Raw genomic sequence first — 20,193 nt, 5'->3', positions numbered from 1 at the left:
CATATATTAGGATGCACACTGGAAGACTTGAGATGGTGCGCCCACTCCTATTGGGGCTCCCATTGTGCTTCATAAAACTGCAGCTATGTGTTGCCCTGATTGGACTGAGAGCTAGGGTTCCCAACCTCCCGGTGGTGGCTGGAGATCTCCCGCTATTACAACTGATCTCCAGGCGACAGAGATCAGTTCCCCTGGAGAAAATAGCTGCTTTGGCAATTGGACTCTATGGCATGGAAGTCCCTCCCCTCCCCCAAACCCCTCCCTTCTCAGGCTTCACCCCCAAAATCTTCAGGTATTTCCCAATCTGGAGCAGGCAACCCTAATTGAGACTGCAGGTAGTGTTGCCAACCTCCAGGTAATAGCAGAAGATCTCCTGCTATTACAACTGATCTCCAGCCGATAGAGATCAGTTCACCTGGAGAAAATGGCTGCTTTGGGAATTGGACTCTATGGCACTGAAGCCCCTTCCCTCCCTAAAACCCACCCACCTTAGGCTCCGCCCCAAAAACCTCCCGCCAGTGATGAAAAAGGACCTGGCAACCCTAACTGCAGGGGAGGGGGAGAGTTAAAATCCCTCCCCTTCCTATGGTACAGATCCAAGTTGGGGCTTCTCATTACAGTTACCTATAGTTTAAAAATGAGGCATATAACAGCTAATAAGTGATTATCTATAGGTCAGGTAATGGCATGAGCGTTTACCCCCAAATGCAAATCCAGGCCTAATATAGCACCAATTAAAAAAAAAAAACCCCTCAACATAAAAATCTGATCACAGATCCTCCAAGGCCTCATTTAGTTTAACCCTAACTTTCCGTGAAATCAGGCAAGTGCAGATCCCAAACAAGTTTTCGACACCAATAATCTTATTTTTAAAAGGTAGGTACTTACACTGTAAAATGGTAAATGAAACACTTCCATCCACTAGGCCGTTCCAGAAAATTGTACACATCTCCCTGCATACTAGTTTTGGTTAAGTATGGGCCGTAAAAGCATTTAGTGTAGGCCCGGCGTACCTCGCTTGCTGTCATGGATTTGCTGTTTATCTGGAAAACAGGATCCTGCGTGCTTTCCTCTCCAGAGTTTGACGGAATTCTCGATCCGTTTGTCACCAAAGAATCGGGCTCGAGCACCACGGAAGAGTATTGCATGTTGCTTAAGTTTGTTCTTACTTCCAACAAGGGAGCAGACTTCCTGTGTCCGTTGAGATTCCCCACCCGGGAGTCAGGATGCTGGACTCTACCGCAAAGCTTATACATTGGGTGCCCACCACTTTCGCCATTGCCGAAAGACATTCTGTAACGAAGCAGGGGTGTTGCTCACCTTGATCAATATTTAAAATCATAAAAGGTGTTGTATGTCCCTCCTGCCTGTCGCGCGCTCCAGCCGCCCAGTAAGACACCGAGCATTATCATGGAACTCTTTCGCAGCCGCACCGTGCGCAGACAGGCTGTCACCTGTTACCCGGTCTCTGAAATTAAATCACAAGGGCATATTTAGATAATGGAAGTCTCAAGTAATAGACACTGGAAAGAAGGAGATGAGGACTTTGAAGGGGGAGGACGATTGAAGTCGAGTCGCCGTGTAATAAAACAAAGCAAATTTAAGAGCCTGAGCTATTTTGATATGTACTGACGCATTGCTTAAGGTTTAAAAATATTCACGGGGGCCTAATGAGCTGTTTTATTCCCAAAGGCACCTAAGAGCTGCCTCACGCATTGCATTGTTTTGCTGCACAGCTGAGATACTTGAAGTGTATGGCTTAGAGCGTAAAGCACGAAAAGGGGAAGCGTGCCAAGGGACAGCTTGGCTGCTGCTGTCTGTTCCTTCTGCCCTCTGTGGCAGACCTAGGTGTGCTGCTATGCAAAGCACGAAATGGCCTTCAGGTTATAAAGCAAGCTGGATCTGCTTTGCCACTCTTTGCTTGCTTTGACGCTTTTGCTGCTATGGTCTTTCATGCATGGTTATTTCCCTCGCAATCACCCCTCCGATGACTGCGGGTCTTCGTTTGGATTATGCATGCCATCCGACCATCTGAGGTTGCCTCGCTCTGCCCCTGCCTTACCCCGCGTTTTCAAATTCGAGATAAACAGGTGTCTGAAAATGCGGGCAAAATGTCGGGAAACGCAGGGGGAGAGCGAGGAGGCCTCTGACAGTTGGAAACGACAAGCATAATCCAAACAAAGACCCAAAGTTGTCGGAGGGGTGACCGTGAGGGAAACAGCCATGCATAAAAGACCATTGTCAAGTCAAATCTATTAATACGGTCGACTGACCAATCACATGCCAACACATCAACATTTCCAGACACAATAGTTTTGAAATATTGTCGAAGGCTTTCACGGTCAGAGTTCATTGGTTCTTGTAGGTTATCCGGGCTGTGTAACCGTGGTCTTGGAATTTTCTTTCCTGACGTTTCGCCAGCAACTGTGGCAGGCATCTTCAGAGTAGTAGCACTGAAGGACAGTGTCCTTCAGTGTTACTACTCTGAAGTGTCCTTCAGTGTTACTACTCTGAAGATGCCTGCCACAGTTGCTGGCGAAACGTCAGGAAAGAAAATTCCAAGACCACGGTTACACAGCCCGGATAACCTACAAGAACCAACAATAGTTTTGCACCACAGAATCACAGACTGCCTGTACATATAAAGGTGTAAGGTCAATAAAAGCAACCCCTGGTTAAAATTATCACCTTAAAATTGATAAAATTGTAAAATATTCTAACAATCATTCTCTAATAAAGCTCTGCGTATTTTAATAGCAACAGGGCAGAACTGGGCAGTTTGGAGCGTAAGCGGAGGGTCTTCTCCTAATAGGAGCTTCTTTGCCAAAAGCTCCACTGACTCATCAGGGAATTTACCAAGTAGGGGGGAAATAAGCTTTGATCTAACTTTGTTAAAAGACCATTGTCTGGCATCAGGTTGCCCCATATACTTTTTTTTTTTTTTAAACCCTGAACAGTAAGTCTGGTAAAAGGCCATATAAATCAATGTTGCAAGGGTTGGCCCCATTAATTATTTCAAGGTCACATTAAAAAGCGGATGCAGAAATATACGATAGCTCTGACATTTTGTAATATTTTCAGACAACTAGTGATCCAGTGGTTTTATGTGTCCGCATTTTTTCAAAAGCATCAACAACCTGCCCCTAGGTCCACCCCTAACTTGCTGATGGTTTGCAGTCTGTATCCATTACATTTAATCAGGAAGATTTTAAGCATCAGATCCAATGAAAGCGAAGAGCCCCTCCAGATCTAATATAAATAGGACCTTTTAATCTTTTACAGCTCAATACAAGATTAGGCACATGTCGAATGTTAACACATTCGGTGTCTCTGCATATCACAACAAAAAAATTAAGAGATTTGTGGCCGTCTTTTGTTCCTTTAAGAAAATTACTTTGACTTAAGGTTCGGATCAAGTTAATCCTTAGATGTCTCAGACATGCCACATTATCAAAACACTACAAAACACTTGTGCTCAAATTGTCAGCTCAACCTTCACAACAGTCCCTCTCAATAGCCCTCTCACAAAGCTCAGAATGTATAATATAACCAGTTTTTCACTTCACAAGGTGGGATAATTTCAAGATGAAATTTCAGACTTAAATATGCCCGTTGTTTTCCTGTATTAATGAGGAATAAATCACTACTTTGAACCATTTGAAACGGTGCCATCTTCCCAATCTTCCTACACACTTTCGATACTGGGTTGAATAGGTCCCTACCCGCTTAGCAACCTTTTCTCAGTTGTCTATTGATAGTCAGTGCAAAGGTTTAAGCTCTCTTCCCTCAAGTGTAACACTTCTAGATAAATTTGCAAGAGGCTCTGCTCACTCAAATCCTTGAGTGAGTGAAATTGGCTGGGTTATCCAGGCAAACAGGGGACGGTGTTCAATGGATGTTTGAACCAAAAAAAAAAAAAAAAGGCTTCTATTAATACCCCCACCTGATTTGGTACGTGCACACAAAAAACACAAAACCTGAAACCATCTGGAAAGCAGTACATACCCTCTCCTGTTGCATGCTGCGTTCACCCTTCTCTTTGCGGCTTCCTCTGCTCCATATGGCATAATCCCAAGATAGGTACAGCAGGAGCATAGTGTGGCTCTGCCCTCTGGACGGGCAAGGGTGGGAACTGCTCGGCCAGAGGACCTCCCCTACACCTCCCTTGTCAGTTTTCTTTTGGCAGAAAAGCTGCTGGGCATCATTTCGATGGTGCCGGTCATTCTGCATCTGGCAAAACGCGGCTTTCCCCTCCCTTTGCAGTTGTTAGCATTTGGCAGGCAGAGTTTCTCCTTTGACAACACTCCTCAGATTCACAAGTGGATTATGTATATATATATTTTTCTCTTATTTCCTTCAAATACAGACTTTGAACCTGGCTTGTGGAAATGGAGGAAGTCCTGAACTCGATCAACACAGTGTTAAAAATGCCTGGGAAGATTAACTGGCACGGATGGAGGAGACTTCCAGCATACTTCATGCTTTAATTGTACCAACTGGATGCGATTGACACATCTGCTACTGTCCCCTCTTGCTGAGGGGAAAAAAACATCCAGAATATTCAAGAGGAAGTCTGACAATTCTGCCGCCACGGGTGCTCCGTACATTCTGACAAAGGTAAGTACAAAATCCTTTTAAAAAAAAAAAATGCACTTTTAGTGGAAACCAAAAGAACATTGAATCTGACCACTTTTAGGATTCTCTGGTTCCCCCAAAATAATAAGTACTTGTGTTTTTCCAGCATACTGATAGCTCTTTGGCCTAGGTTCCATCCTTTTCTATGAAATGGATTTAGCATGGGGCTCACTCAACATGGCATTATGGCTTCCAAGCTTCCTCAGAGAAATCCTGCCAAATCCACATTCTGTACAGATTTAAACCATTCTTTTTTTTTTTGCTTCTGTTGTTCAGCTTCAAATTGTTAGTTTAATTGGTAGCTCCCAGTTCTTCGGAATACCCCCTCCACGTGGTCTGCCTGCCTATACATATTATCTGACAACTCCTCGTCTCTGTAGAGCTTTTTGCTTGGCTAGATTGAATGCTAACCCTTCTATGGTAATGCAGGGCAGAATTCTGAATATACCCTACTCAGACAGGATCTGCCCTTGCTCTTCTGGCTCTATTGACTCATTCGCCCATGCCCTTTTGGAAGGCCGCTTTTACAAGGAACTTCGATCGCACTATATTTCCCCCCTTTTAATATACAAATCCAATGCCTCTGTGACTGACATAATGCCTTTTTTACTAAGCGACAGGGACCCCAAGGCGACATTGTCAGTGGCAAGATTTGTTTCAGTCCTTATATCCCTCCAACACTAGATATATGCTGCTCAAGATCAATTGATTAAGGAGCTTCTAAGGGATAAAAGGAAAGGTTAATTGGTAGCTTTTCAATCTGTTGGCTTACATAGGTTTTTTAAACTGTGTATATTTCACTTGTATATTACTTTATGTACATCAGCAGAAAGGTCATCCTAAAGCGTTAAAAAATAAAATATAACTAAAAAACACACACCCTAACAGTGCAGTCCTAAGGACACTTTCCTGGAAGTCAGCCTCACCAGCATCAACAGATTTAAACATCAATTCTTTTTTGCTTCTGTTGTTCAGCTTCAAATTGTTTGTTTAACTGGTAGCATTTCAATCTGTTGGCTTGTATAGGCTTTATTAAGTGTGTATATTTCACTTGTATATTACTTTATGTACATCAGCAGAAAGGTAATCCTAAAGCGGCAAAAAATAAAATGTAACCAAACACACACACCCTAACTGTGCAGTCTTAAAGACACTTTCCTGGAAGTACGGTAAGCCTCACCAAACTTGCCTGAGTAGGATTCTGAGTAGACCTGTTTAGGATGCCACTGTTATAGATGGACTTAAAAGGGTGCAACTCTGTTTAGGATGGCACAGTAACTGTCCTACCTTGCAAAAATCCTTAAATCCCACAAGGTGGTACAGAAGCTATCCACTTGGTGCATTCTCCTGCATCCTTCCTTGAATCTTTGGCCCGAGTAAGAGAGAGGATGTGGCTAGCTCTGCCCACCCGCCAGAGACTGCAACAGCTGTCCTCATTCTGGGCAGCTGTACTACCAGCCACTGGAAAGCCATCTTCAGAGACTGCTGCCTCCAGGCACTGGCCATTTACAGTCAAGACACATTCCATCCCTCCATTGCAATTGACCTGAGGCATTTAGGAACAGCAACAGAACGTCTGGTGGGTTTTACAAGTGCCCAATAAGATAACAAAAAAGTGATGAGTTTGGTTTGACTGGAAAGCTGAATTGGAAGAATCTGTAATCAAGCAACTAGGGTCTGCAAAAATGGGGGCTGGAGGGAGGGAGAGAAGCAGGGAGGGGAGAAGCTGCAGGGGTTGGGGGGAGGAGGGAAAGTGAAGATAACGTGGAGAAAATGACCAGTTTCCCTGTCACAACTCCCCTGCTTGTCTTCTTTAAAAACTTTAAAAATCCTGGATCTGACATAAACTAGTCCTTGCAGTAAAGTGGAAAGTAGGAAGAGTACAGAAGACATCATGCACGACGCATCCCACCTTTTATCTTGAGAAAATGTATGGTTCTGGACACTCCTCTGTAGTTCCCAATTGTGGAGCTGAGATCTGCATTCTCCCTCCCTTTCAGCCCTCCCCCCATTTTTTATTGAGCCGTGCTGTAGCACAGAAGAAGAAGAAGAAGAAGAAGAAGAAGAAGAAGAAGAAGAAGAAGAAGAAGAAGAAGGAGTTGATTTTTTATATGCTGACTTTCTCTATCACATAAGGGAGAAACAAACTGGCCTTCAATCACCTTCCCTTCCCCTCCCCTCCCCTCCACAGACACCCTTTGAGGTAGGTGAGGCTGAGAGAGTTGTGACTAGCCCAAGGTCGCCCAGCAGGCTTCATGTGGAGGAGTGGGGAAACCAACCCAGTTCACCAGATTAGCGTCCGCGGCTCAGGTGAAGGAGTGAGGAATCAGATTCAAGTCCACCCCTCCAAACCACCGCTCTTAACCACCACACCATGCTGGCTTTCTAAATGCAAAGCCTCTAAAGGAGGAGGTTGCAGGCTGGGGAGGGGACTGTGAAATGTGCAGGCATAACACGGGAACGGTATGTCCGTGGATGCTGTTTCCACACTCCATGCAGCTACTGGCAGAGATGTGTTTTGTGCCCCCAGCTGGAAGCAGCTGTGATTACATTAATAATTAATTATTCATTAATAATCTTTGCCCAATTCATCTCACATATTGGGGTCAAAAACTCTTGAGCCCCTGAGGGAGATGCAACAAGTGCCTACCATGAACCCATTCTACAAACGAAATCATGCAAACTGTCGATGTGAGTGAAATCCCAACACTATTGACCGGAAGCATCATTGACCGAATCACTCTTTCCCTTCTGCTTTACTTGGCAAAATAATATCTGCATGATAGCCTTTTACCCCACTGGAAAGAACTGGAGCAATTAATTCCCCAGTTGCTGATGCACCAGTTCACTTAACTATCCGGCTCTATTCCATGAGAGTTCTTTCAAGTACCTCTTATTTGGGCCCCATCGGTCAGTCCGCATCACTTAAATTGCTTGCATATTTCAGTACAGGCTGTGATAGAGAGGTTCCATCCCAGTTTGCTTCCTTAAAGGCACAGGAATAACATTTACCAAGGCAGGGAGGGTATTTGAAATTGTTAGGTTTATCTCCTGCCTTTTGATGTCTGCTAATGCATTCGTGTGGAAAATATTGTATATTATACAAACTGCACTTGAAGAACTTGTGGGGGAGTCCTTAACAGAAGGCTTAAAAAGGTAAAGGTAAAGGTCCCCTGTGCAAGCATCGGGTCATTCCTGACCCATGCGGTGATGTCATATCCTGACATTTACTAGGCAGACTTTGTTTACAGGGTGGTTTGCCATTGCCTTCCACAGTCATCTTCCCTTTACCCCCAGCAAGTTGGATACTCATTTTACCAATCCTGGAAGGATGGACGGCTGAGTCAACCTTGAGCCGGCTACCTGAAACTGACTTCTCTTAGGATCGAACTCAGGTCGCTTACCAGAAGGAATAATGGGGCCAAACCCCCAAATGGCTTCCCAGTTGTTTCTCTCTTCCAGACAACAGAACCAAGCCAGGAATCTTCAAGTGCCAGTTCAGCACCGTCCTTCCTTCTCGGTAATGAATACACGCTGATATTCAAAGCCTCACTCCCTTTAAAATGCACAATTGTAATACATTAAAGTGAATTTTTTCTTCAGATTTAAATAATTCTTGTGTGTGTCTAACATTGAGATGATGTGAATGAAATCTTGTCCTCTCTGTTTACCTGGGAGTAAATGCTATTGAATTTTCAAGTAAATATGCATCGGGTCAGTCTGGGCATCTCTTCCTTTTTATTGCTGCCTCAGATGTTACTGTATTTTCCATTTTACGTGTGGCATAAATTCTTTGGTTCTGATCTCAAATGGAATCTTTAAACTAGGTTCCTTTCCTGGCCTTCATTAAGACCTCTGTTCTGACTGCCTTCTTCAACGTGAGGAGCTGCTTGTGGATTTTTATTCCGGTCATGATTTCTTAGTAACTGACAATTCCATATTGCTAACTATTCTGAAAGTAGTTTTCCTTAATGTAGTGCTGTTATCATCTACTAATCCTTTCTTCTCAGGTTGTAACATATTGAGTCTTCAGCTCGATTACATATCTAGTTCTGAACTGGCCACAGAGTGTGGATCAAAAAATCCACACAATGGAGCCAGGGACAGATATGGGGAGGGGATTTCTCTATGAACCCAATGGAAACCCCAGTTTACAGAAAAATTTGAAATGTAAAAAAAGGAAGGAGATTAAAGCTCCCAAAAAAACAGAAACCTGTAGCTGTAGAAATGAATGCCCTGTGTGCTCCTGCAAGACTATATTCTGAGATCTCAGTGGCCATTTTGTGGGGTCACCAAGAAACCACAACTATATTGTTAAGCCTTTCAAGCCTTGTTTTTGGGTACATCGAAGTGGGAGATCAGGAGTGGACTGGAGGCCCAAAACAGCCCTGGAAACCCCACCGTCACATTGCCTAATGGAGGGAGGGCTCTTAGGGGCTGGGTTCAGCAGAGGCTATTGTGCAACCTGCTGCCACCACTGCTACCTGGGTCCAGGAGACAAATTTGCCCAGGTGACTTGCTACTGCACAACTTGTATGACTTAGTCAGCCCTGGATGAGGTCACCACACAACTCACCCAAGTGACTAACTACTGCATGACTCTAATAACTTGGCTGGAGTTTACCCGGAGACGGCCTGCCAGAGGGAGGGAAGGAGGGAAGACTGAAGACTGGGGGAGGGCAGAAAGAGGTAGGTTGGTGGGTGGGTAGGGAGGAGACAAAAACAGGAATTGGGTAGAGGCTATGGGAGCTGCCAGGAGAGGAAAAGAGGAAATAGTATTGGGAAATGGGGGAAAGATGTCCCCCACGAGTCCTTGTGCATCCCATTTGTTAACTGAACTGCCACAATGTTTGTAGAATGTGCTCCTGCCCCTCTCTTACCTGGCGAATGGCTCCTTCTAGGCCACAGTGGCGACACGCAAGATGTTTCCCATTCTTTGACCAGCCGCTACCTGGACTCTTTCACGTGCACAGGCACAACCACTCACCTGTGATGGAGGCTACACTCAGCTTCCTATGCGCAGGTTTTGCAGCATTCACTGGATCCCCCAATGTCATTGGTGCAGTCCACTCTACCTACATCATCCTCATCACCCCCGGGACAGCTTGTCTCTTTACCTTTACCACTGCCATTTCTACAGCCTCAACATCCAGGCGATCTGCGACAGACATCCTTACCAAGTTCCCAGGCAGCATCCACGACGCACAGACGTTCACCACCTCTGAAGGTGGCAAAGCTCTCTGCTGTATGTTCTGTGCTCCACAACATCAGTGCATGCCAACAACTTTCCTTGCAAGTTGATGAGGGCCCAGGACAGGCCCTTGGCAGTGGAACCAGCCTCACCCAGCACCAGAGGAGCATTGTCTTGTGGGGCCAGGGCCAGGCTCACATCTTTGGGCAAGCGAAGACAGCAAGCCTCCTCTTGACCAGGGCACATCCCAGCTGTGACCTAGCAGCACCGCCACAATGCTGCCTAAGGGCATATCCGGGCACGTTTGCATGCCTCATGGCTTCCAGTGATGCTCACGGCCATGTGGGCAGCCATCAAACAGCAGCGGATGGTTGTGCAGTATTGGGAGGATCTCTCTGAGGAGTGGTGGAGAGATCACAGGCAGGAGAAGCAGCTGCTAGCCATTGTGGGAGGGAAGGGATTGGTGGCTTGGGTGGATCAAGGAGGGGCAGTGCAGCTGCAGTTCATGGGCTGGGCATTGGGGCTCCAGCGGCTGCCGCTCTTGTCCACACTGCAGGTTCATCCTGCGCTCCCCCAGTCAGGGCTTGCCACAGGGACATCTCTGCCAGTGCAGGTGGTCCCAGAGTGTTGGTGGATGGGATTGGCATTGAGCTCAATGGCCATGTGTTCCACCAGCATGGTGTAGTGGCTAAGAGTGGTGGTTTGGAGCGGTGGACTCTGACCTGGAGAACTGGGTTTGATTCCCCACTCCTCCACATGAGTGGCAGAGGCTAATCTGGTGAACTGGATTTTGGGCTAGTCACAGCTCTTAGAGCTCTCTCATCCCTACCTACCTCACAGGGTGTGTGTTGAAGGGAAGGGAAGCCAGTTTGATTCTTCCTTAAGTGGGAGGGAAAGTTGGCATATAAAAACCAACTCTTCTTCTCCAGACAGTGTGTAGTTGGGCTGTGGGGTGCATTCCTGACTGCCGTTCCATTCCTTACCCTTGAAGAAGAAGAGTAGGTTTTTATATGCCGACTTTCTCTACCACTTAAGGAAGAATCATACCGGCTTACCATCACCTCCCCTCCCCCTCCCCACAACAGACACCCTGTGAGGTGTCTCTGCCATGGAGACTTCCTGGGTGACCTTGGGCCAGTCACATAATTTCAGCCTTGACCCTGGCAAGTATTTGGATGGGAGACCTCCAAGGATCACCAGGGGCATGATGCAGAGCTAGGCAATGGGAAATCATCTCTGAATGTCTCTTGCTCTGAAAACCCTACGGGGTCGCCATAAATCAGCTGTGACTTGGTGGTTAAAAAAAAAAGCTTCTGACATAATTTCACACATATTTCACAAACATAAGGGCTAAGAACTTATGTTTTCCTTCCACAGAGGTTCTTAGAAAATGAAATCATATTCTGCACTCTTGTAGAATCCACTATGGATTGGATTTTCAAACCTCAACTGTTCTACTTACATACAGTTAACACAGGCACTTTATATAGCTGAACTTTACTTCATGAATGCAACTGCCACTATTTCATGGCCTGTTGCAATAACCACATTTCAGCATGTCCAGAAGATCTATAAATCCATATTATTATTCCATCTTTTTTTTGTTTTGAATCAGTAACCGCTTAGTGTTACCAAACACTGCAAGACCTTGAAATGGGCTTGACGCTTTATTACTAAAGTTTATAAACTGATGTAATAAATTGTAAAATCCCTATTTCATCATTCTATCAATATAGATGACTGGAAAGAATGAATAAGTTGGTTATTGTAGACACAGTACACTTGTAATACTCAACGTTCCCCATTGAGCTACATAAAAGAAGGCAAGAATTACTGCTTGCAATATCAGGCCTATTCTTATTCGGCAAGTATCAGATGACAGCGGCAGAAAGGTTTCAAATAATGAGACAATATAAATTCTTGTACACTGAGCTTCAACTGTTACTTGATTCCTTGCTCCAATTATATTAAGTGTCCCAGCATTGTTTAAATGGGTTTGTTTCAATCATTAGTAATGCACTGGAAAAGTAACCCCCTCCCCCACTGATAGACAAAGGTACCAAATTGTTAAAAGTTGTACATTTAGAAACATTAATCTATACACATGTAAATAGTCCTATGAGGAAAGGTTGAAGGAGCTGGGTATGTTTAGCCTGAAGTGGAGAAGACTGAGAGGGGACATGATAACCATCTTCAAGTACTTGAAGGGCTGTCATATAGAGGAGGATGCCGAGTTGTTTTCTGTTGCCCCAGAAGGTCGGACCAGAACCAATGGGTTGAAATTAAACCCAAAACCAACCCAGTTCACCAGATTGGCATCCAACGCTCATGTGGAGGAGTGGGGAATCAAACCCGGTTCTCCAGATTATAGTTCACTGTTCCAACCACTCTTAACCACTATACCACTCTGGCCTCACCTGGCCATGCCCACTGTCTCAAATCACTTGAAGGGCCCCAGGAAAGGTGACAGCGGATGCTGTGTTGAAGTCCCCTGGGTTAGAGTGTCTGAGGAGCAGGCTCTAGTCCTGCCACTTCTGTGTTTTGCTATTTGCTGTGGGCAGGAATGCTTTATAGGAATATGCAGTTGTTGGTTACTGTCCTAGCCTCTGTGTCCCCCTTATAAAAAAAAACTAGCTCCCTGGAACCTGAATCGCAACCTTGGGGGCGTGGGGGAGGTCCTGGGATTCCTATGTGTCTGGGTGATATGGTTGGAGTGACTGTACCTCCTTTTGCCTTTCAAAAGGGTGTTTGCAGAAATGGCTCAATCCCCCCCCCCCCAATCTATAGAGCTCCCAGAGATGCAACAGTTACAGTGGTCCTGTTGGGCACCCACAGAGAACCAGCATGGTGTAGTGGTTAAGAGCGGCGGACTCTGATCTGGAGAACCGAGTTTGATTCCCCACTCCTCTGCATGAGCGGCGGATGCTAATCTGGTGAACCGGGTTGGTTTTCCCCCTCCTCCACACGAAGCCTGCTGGGTGACCTTGGGCAAGTCACAGTTCTCTCAGAACTCTCAGCCCCACCTACTTCACAGGGTGTCTGTTGTGGGGAGGGGAAGGGAAGGGGATTGTAAGCGCTTTGAGACTCCTTAAAGGTAGAGAAAAGCAGGGTATAAAAACCAATTCTTCTTCCCTACACTATGGCATGCTGTGTTCCCTTGTCTCGCGATGTTCTATGTGGGGGTGCCTCCATTAGGGTTGCCAGGTCCCTTTTCGCGGGAGGCTTTTGGGGCGGAGCCTGAGGAGGGCGGGGTTTGAGGAGGAGAGGGACTTCAATGCCATAGAGTGCAATGGCCAAAGCGGCCATTTTCTCCAGGTGAACTGATCTCTATCGGATGGAGACGTTATAATAGCAGGAGATCTCCAGCTATTACCTGGTAGTTGGCAACCCTAGCCTCCATGTACGGTCGTCAACAGCACACCAATCCACAAGGGGTGCATGTTGCTTTGGACTCCGGCCCAGTTACTACCAGTGGCGGACTGGGTCTAAAAATATTGGTTGCCAGGAGACAAAGGGTTCCACCCACAACTATAAGTCTATCATTTATTTTTATAAGAAATAAATAAAATTTTCAAAAAAAAAACATAAGTGGAAAAAAGGTACAATTAAAATTTTATTTGCGTACAGTAACAGTATTGGAACTTCTATTATATTTTCAAGCTACTAAAAGGTCATTCACATTTTTAACGTATTGTCTAATGTTTAAGGCCCCCCACTTCATCAGTGTAAGGATGTGTCACTGGCCACCAAGATTAAGTTAATTCATGCCATCATATTCCCTATTAATATGTATGGGTGTGAAAGCTAGACATTGAAGAAAGCTGATAGGAAGAGAGGAGGTTCCTTTGAAATGTGGTGTTGGAGGAGAGTGTTACAGATACTGTGGATGGCCCAAAAAACAAATCAGTGGGCTCTAGAGCAAATCAAGCCTGAACTGACCCTAGAAGCTAAAATGAGGCTATCGTATTTTGGTCATATTATGAGAAGACAAGAGTCACTGGAAAAGACTCATGGTAGGAAAAGTTGAGGGCAGCATCGGGTTGCCAGGTCCCTCTTCGCTACCAGCGGGAGGTTTTTGGGGCGGGAAGGGCAGGGTTTGGGGAGGGACTTCAATGCCATAGAGTCCAATTGCCAAAGCGGCCATTTTTCTCCAGGTTATCTGATCTCTATCGGCTGGAGATCAGTTGAATTAGCAGATCTCCTGCCGCTACCTGGCAGTTTGGAATTCAAAAGGAAAAGCACAAAAAAGAACAAGCCCAGAATAGGGCAATAAATATAAACACTCAGATTATGCTATTTAGGAAAACATATTGGGAGAAAAATTCTCACCAGGACAATTGCAGTTGAAAAGAATTGTAGATTACAGGTCTAATACAACAGTGTAAAGTGCATAAATACACGAACAAGGTCGTTATACAAATGTGAAATCTGGCAAAATTGCTCAGAATCATAAAAGTCCATACATAGAAATTAATTCAATAAAGCATCGGAGAAAGGCACTACGCGCAATTGGCTTCCGGTAAAAATCCCATTTCATGAAGAATTTTTTCAAGCTTCTAGTCCTTCCATATGCCAAAGGGTTCATTCAAGGAGTCAACGAGGATGTGTGTGTGTGTGTGTGTGTGTGTGTGTGTTAAGTGTCGTCAAGTCGCTTCTGACTCATGGCAACCCTATGAATGAAAGTCCTCCAAAATGTCCTATCTTTGACAGCCCTGCTCAGATCCTGCAAACTGAAGGCTTCCTTTATTGAGTCAGTCCATCTCTTGTTGGGTCTTCCTCTTTTCCTGCTGCCCTCAACTTTTCCTAGCATGACGGTCTTTTCCAGTAGTAGAAAAGGGCAAGAGTCCAGTAGCACCTTAAAGACTAACAAAAATATTTTCTGGTAGGGTATGAGCTTTCGTGAGCCACAGCTCACTTCTTCAGATACCTTCAGGTACTGGACTCTTGCCCTTGTCTTTTCCAGTGACTCTTGTCGTCTCATGACATGATCAAAATATGACAGCCTCAAAATATTGTCGAAGGCTTTCACAGTCAGAGTTCATTGGTTCTTGGAGGTTATCCGGGCTGTGTGACCGTGGTCTTGGTATTTTCTTTCCTGACGTTTCGCCAGCAGCTGTGGCCGGCCAGAGGAGTAACACGGAAGGACAGTGTCTCTCAGTGTCAAGTGTGTAGGAAGAGTAATATATAGTCAGAAAGGGGTTGGGTTTGAGCTGAACCGTTGTCCTGCAAAAAGTATCAAAGGTAATGTGCTAATCATTGTCCTGTAAGTATCAAGGTAATGTGCTAATGAGGGTGTGGTATGTTAATGTGGAACCATTGTATCCTGAAGTGATCTGTTAACATGTGGAATCCAAGGCTAATCCGCATGGCTATTGTGGACTGTACTCTTGGTTAGTCTGGAGGTTTTCTGGACAGGAAGCCAAGCCTTATTCATTCTTAAACTCTCTTCTGTTAAAGTTGTGCTGATGTTTATGAATTTCAATGGCTTCTCTGTGCAATCTGACAAAATAGTTGGTAGAATTGTCCAGTCTTTCAGTGTCTTGGAATAAGACCCTGTGTCCTGTTTGGGTCAGTCCATGTTCAGCCACTGCTGATTTCTCAGGACAATGATTAGCACATTACCTTTGATACTTTCTGCAGGACAATGATTCAGCTCAACCCCAACCCCTTTCTGACTATATATGACTCTTCCTACACACTTGACACTGAGAGACCGTCCTTCAGTGTGACTCCTCTGAAGATGCCAGCCACAGCTGCTGGCGAAACATCAGGAAAGAAAATACCAAGACCACGGTCACACAGCCCAGATAGCCTACAAGAAAATACCAAGACCACAGTTACACTGCCCGGATAACCTACAAGAACCAACGACAGCCTCAGTTTAGGAGGTCTCAAGGAGGAGACCTTCATATTATGTACGGACGGCTGGATAAGACTACCTGGCCGTTAGCAACCCTAATCATCATCCCTAATAGTGTACACACACCGCAGCTAAGGCGGCTCGTGGGCCTCCCTCAGGCGCCTACGGAGCCAAGCGAGGACCCCGCGGACTCGAGAGTGGTCCAAACGACCGTTGGCCCCGCCCTCTTTCCCGTCGTCCCTCGCTCCGTCCAAGCGACCGTTGGCCCCGCCCTCTTTCCCGTCGTCCCTCGCTCCGTCCAAGCGACAGTTGGCCCCGCCCTCTTTCCCGTCGTCCCTCGCTCCCCTTCCTCGCCGGAAGATGGCGGCGGCCGCTTGGGCGAGCCGCGGTCTGGCCGCGCGGCTGCCGCGGAGGCCGCTCCCCTGGCCGCGCGCCGGCGGGGCTGCGGGATACGCGGTCGCGCTGAGGGCCGACGCCGGAGGCCGCCCGGGTAGGCCGCATAACCCCCCCCGCTCTCCCCCGCCGGGGAATCCGCGTGCCTCGGTGGGAGGGGGGGCTGTTTACCCGCGAGTCGGTGCGGCGGGGCCCCTAGAAGTTGCAGGGGTGGGGGGGGGTTTTCTCTGCTCGTCCTTGGCCTGCTTGGGGAGGGGGCTCGGTAGGGCGGCGAGGGCCACCTGCTAGAAGCCGCGGTTGTTCGGGAAAGGCTCTTGCATCCGAGTGGGCTTCGGTTGTTAAAGGGACCAGGCAGGAAGGTGATGGGAAAGACCCCTGCCTGAGACCCTGGAGAGCCGCTGCCGGCTGAGTGGACAATACTGACTTTGATGGACCAAGGGTCAGGTTCAGTATAAGGCAGCTTCACAAGGGGAGGGGCTGTGGCTCAGTGGTAGAGGCATCTGCTTGGCATGCAGAAGGTCCCAGCTTCAATCCCCGGCATCTCCAGTTCAAGGGACCAGGCGAGTAGATGAGGGGAAAGACCTCTCTGCCTGAGACCCTGGAGAGCCGCTGCCGGTCTGAGTAGGCAATACTGACAACGTGATATAAGGCAACTTCATGGGGACAAGCCATGATTCTGCGGTAGAGCATCTGCTTGGTATGCAGAAGGTCCCAGGTTCAATCCCCAGCATCTCCAGTTAAAGGGACCAGGCACTTTCTATCCACTTTTCAGTGCGCTTTGCAGCAGGGTTTTACAGCAAAATCCACTTGCAAGCAGTTGTTACAGTGCACTGAAAGCGGATTGAAAGAGCGTTATTCGGCATGCATGAAAGCACCCTTCGTAGCCTTCATTTGGCACCACTGTTGGCACCGCTTGTTTGCATTTTACACAAATGTTTCTGCTCTTGATTTCATGCTTGTTGTGACCATGTGATTACAACAATACATTGATCTATCTCCCTCTTTATCTAATCTGTCGTTTTATAGCAGTCCTGGGCCGGCTTTCTCAGATGAAGCTGCCTTATACTGAATCAGACCCTTGGTCCATCAAAGTCAGTATTGTCTACTCAGACCGGCAGCGGCTCTCCAGGGTCTCAGGCAGAGAGGTCTTTCACATCACCTTCCTGCCTGGTCCCTTTAACTGGAGATGCCAGGGATTGAACCTGGAACCTTCTGCATGCCAAGCAGATTCTCTACAAATTGAGCCTTAGAGCATGCTCGGATGCTGTTCAAGGATTTTAAAGGCAGGCCCTGTTTGTTTTATTTTATTTTAAAGTCCGCTTTTCTCACTGAGAGGCAAGGTTGATTAAAGAGAGTAAATCTCAAACAAAGCACCAGCCACTTAAACAGTAGAGCGGTTCCTCAGTGGAACAGGCTTCCTCGAGAGGTGGTAAGTGCTCCTTCCCTGGAGGCTAGATGGCCATCTGTCAGCAATGCTGATTCTATGATCTTAGGCAGATCATGAGAGGGAGGACATCTTGGCCACCTTTTGGGCATGGAGTAGGGGTCACTGGGGTGTGTGGGGGGGGGAGGTAGTTGTTAATTTCCTGCGTTGTGCAGGGGGTTGGTCTAGATGACCCTGGTGGTCCCTTCCAACTCTATGATTCTATGTCACATTAAACGATGCAGAAATTGCATAGTAGGAGCATCCTTACATCAAGAGACGGTACTACTGTACACAATAGTAGAGTCCAATAGTGTCAGTGCACCTTCCCAAACCATTCTGTCATAATAAAGCCCTGTTGCCTTATTTAAAAAATGCCCTCCTGAACATTTCGGTTTTGCATAGTTTCTGGAATGCCTGGAGAGTAAGAGCCCTCCTAACCTCCTCAAGCATCATTGCAGTCTTGTAAAATCTAAAATTTGTTTACATGCAACCACCTCAGGAGCCTTTCTGTCCCCTTCCGGTCTGCTCAGTACATGCGATAGAATGGGGTGTATGCCCCGATTCAGACTTTAGGGTCGAGAGTTACATTTTTGATGCTCCCTTACCTAAGAACTTTTCTGCCAGCAGTAGCCAAATCACTATAAATGGTTGAGCTGGGTGTGATTCAGACCATGCAATGGTAGCATGGTATAGGCTTTGTGATATTTTAATAGTTTGTACTAATTTGTCCAGAGCAAGAGCCCCATGGCGCAGAGTGGTAAAGCTGCAGTACTTCAGTCAAAAGCTCTGTTCATGACCTGAGTTCGATCCCAACGGAAGTTGGTTTCAGGTAGCCGGCTCAAGATTGACTCAGCCTTCCATCCTTCCGAGGTTGGAAAATGAGTACCCAGCTTCCTAGGGATAAAGGGAAGATGACTGGGGAAGGCACTGGCAAACCACCCCATAAAACAAACTCTGCCTAGAAAACGTCGGGATGTGACATCACCCCATGGGTCAAGAATGACCTGGTGCTTGCACAGGGGACCTTTACCTTTAATTTGTCCAGAGCAGCTGTTAGGTTAATTGGCCATCAGGCGAATTTCCTGGATATCCTCTGGACCCACCCCTCTTTCAAATTAGTGTGATATTTGATACTTTCTAGTAGGTAAGGAAGTAATTTTAAGTAACAAGCTACACAATACTGGTTAGAAGTTCAACAATTCTCCATTTCCGTCCCTTAAGAACCCTTGGATGTATGCTGTCCAGCAATCGGTCAACGGTCCTTGGAAAGCCATCTGGCCTGTCCACCGTTTCCCCTGTTGGCGGGTACCAGGCCGTGCCTGACAAAATGTCTAATTCTGACAGTAACGCCGTGCAATTTAAGGCAGAGTAACTCTTTTTCTGATTTCGTATTTCCTATCTCTAGTTTAGTGGATTGACCCAATAAAGGAAGCCACAGCCCTCAGTTTGCAAGATCTGAGCAAGGCTGTCAAAGATAGGACATTTTGGAAGACTTTGATTCATAGGGTCGCCATGAGTCGGAAGGGACTTGAGGGCACTTAACACACACACACACACACACACACACACAGTTTAGTGGAGCCCTGACCAAGATGGTCCAGGCCAGCCTGATCTCGTCAGATAGCAGAAGCTACACAGACCTGGTCAATGCTTGGATGGGAGACCAGGGTTGCTAAGCAGGGGCAGGCAATGGCAAGGCACCTCTGAATGTCTCTTGCCTTGAAAGCCCCACAGAGTTGCTGTTGGTGGGCTGCGACTTGATAGCACTTAACACGCACACTATACAGAGGAAGATCCTCAACATCCACACTTACATTTATTTAGTCATTAAAAATTAACACCTTTGGACCAACAAATGTTGAATTGTCCAATAAACTCGTGTGTGGGTGAAGTGCCGTTGGGTTGCGGCTGATTTATGGCAACCCCAGCAAAGGGCTTCTGAGGCAAGCGCGAAGAAGCTATGGTTTGCCGTTGCCTTCCTCTGCAGAGTCTTCCTTGGTGGTCTCTAGGGATGCCAGGTCCCTCTTCGCCATCGGCAGGAGGTTTTTGGGGTGGAGCCTGAGGAGGGCGGGGTTTGGGGATGGAAGGATCTTCAATGCTGTAGAGTCCAATTGCCAAAGCGGTCATTTTCTCCAGGTGAACTGATCTCTCTCGGCTGGAGAGCAATTGTAATAGCAGGAGATCTCCAGCTAAAACCTGGAGGTTGGCAACCCTAGCGGTCTCCCTTCCAAGTCCTGACCCTGCTTAGCTTCCAAGATTTGACGGGATTGGGCTACACCATGCTGCCCTCCCTCCTAATAAACTCTTACACCAGTATGTGCAATCCAAGAACATCTTCTAGTAAAAGTCTGAGTAGAAAAAGAAAAAGAAAACCCCTTTTTCACAAACATCTGTGTAGTTGCTCAGAGCTAGTGTTGTAGGAATTGATGTCCATTAGGTAGGCTGTGTGGGGGTCTGTGCTTCACATAGGAGAGGGACCATGGCGAAAAACTGTAGTCTTTTAGAAATAAAATTATTTGACCCTCTGACAAGAGGCAGGGGGGGAGATGGGAAGGACTGTGGCTCAGTGGTAGAGCACCTGCTTGGCATGCAGAAGGTCCCAGGTTCAAGCCCTGGCATCTCCAGTTAAAAAGACCTGGTAGTTAGTGATGTGAAAGACCTCAGCCTGAGACCCAGGAGAGCCGCTGC

The 20,193-nt window shown here is 46.6% G+C and overlaps 1 protein-coding gene across 1 annotated transcript in view; it reads right to left on the bottom strand.

Moving 5' to 3' along the window:
• Nucleotides 1-1,383, bottom strand: part of LOC130489032 (potassium voltage-gated channel subfamily KQT member 1-like) — a 319,184-nt gene extending 317,801 nt beyond the window's left edge. The window contains exon 1 of the mRNA XM_056862736.1: nucleotides 889-1,383. Coding sequence (XP_056718714.1) covers nucleotides 889-1,292 — 404 coding nt within the window. The 5' untranslated portion in view covers nucleotides 1,293-1,383. The remainder of the gene's footprint in view (nucleotides 1-888) is intronic.
• Nucleotides 1,384-20,193: the final 18,810 nt, after the last annotated feature.

Source organism: Euleptes europaea, chromosome 17, assembly GCF_029931775.1.
Source record: "Euleptes europaea isolate rEulEur1 chromosome 17, rEulEur1.hap1, whole genome shotgun sequence".
NCBI classification, from domain to species: Eukaryota; Metazoa; Chordata; class Lepidosauria; order Squamata; family Sphaerodactylidae; genus Euleptes; species Euleptes europaea.
Note: the sequence above shows the minus strand (reverse complement) of the source record. Positions and strands in the feature narration are given on the sequence as shown.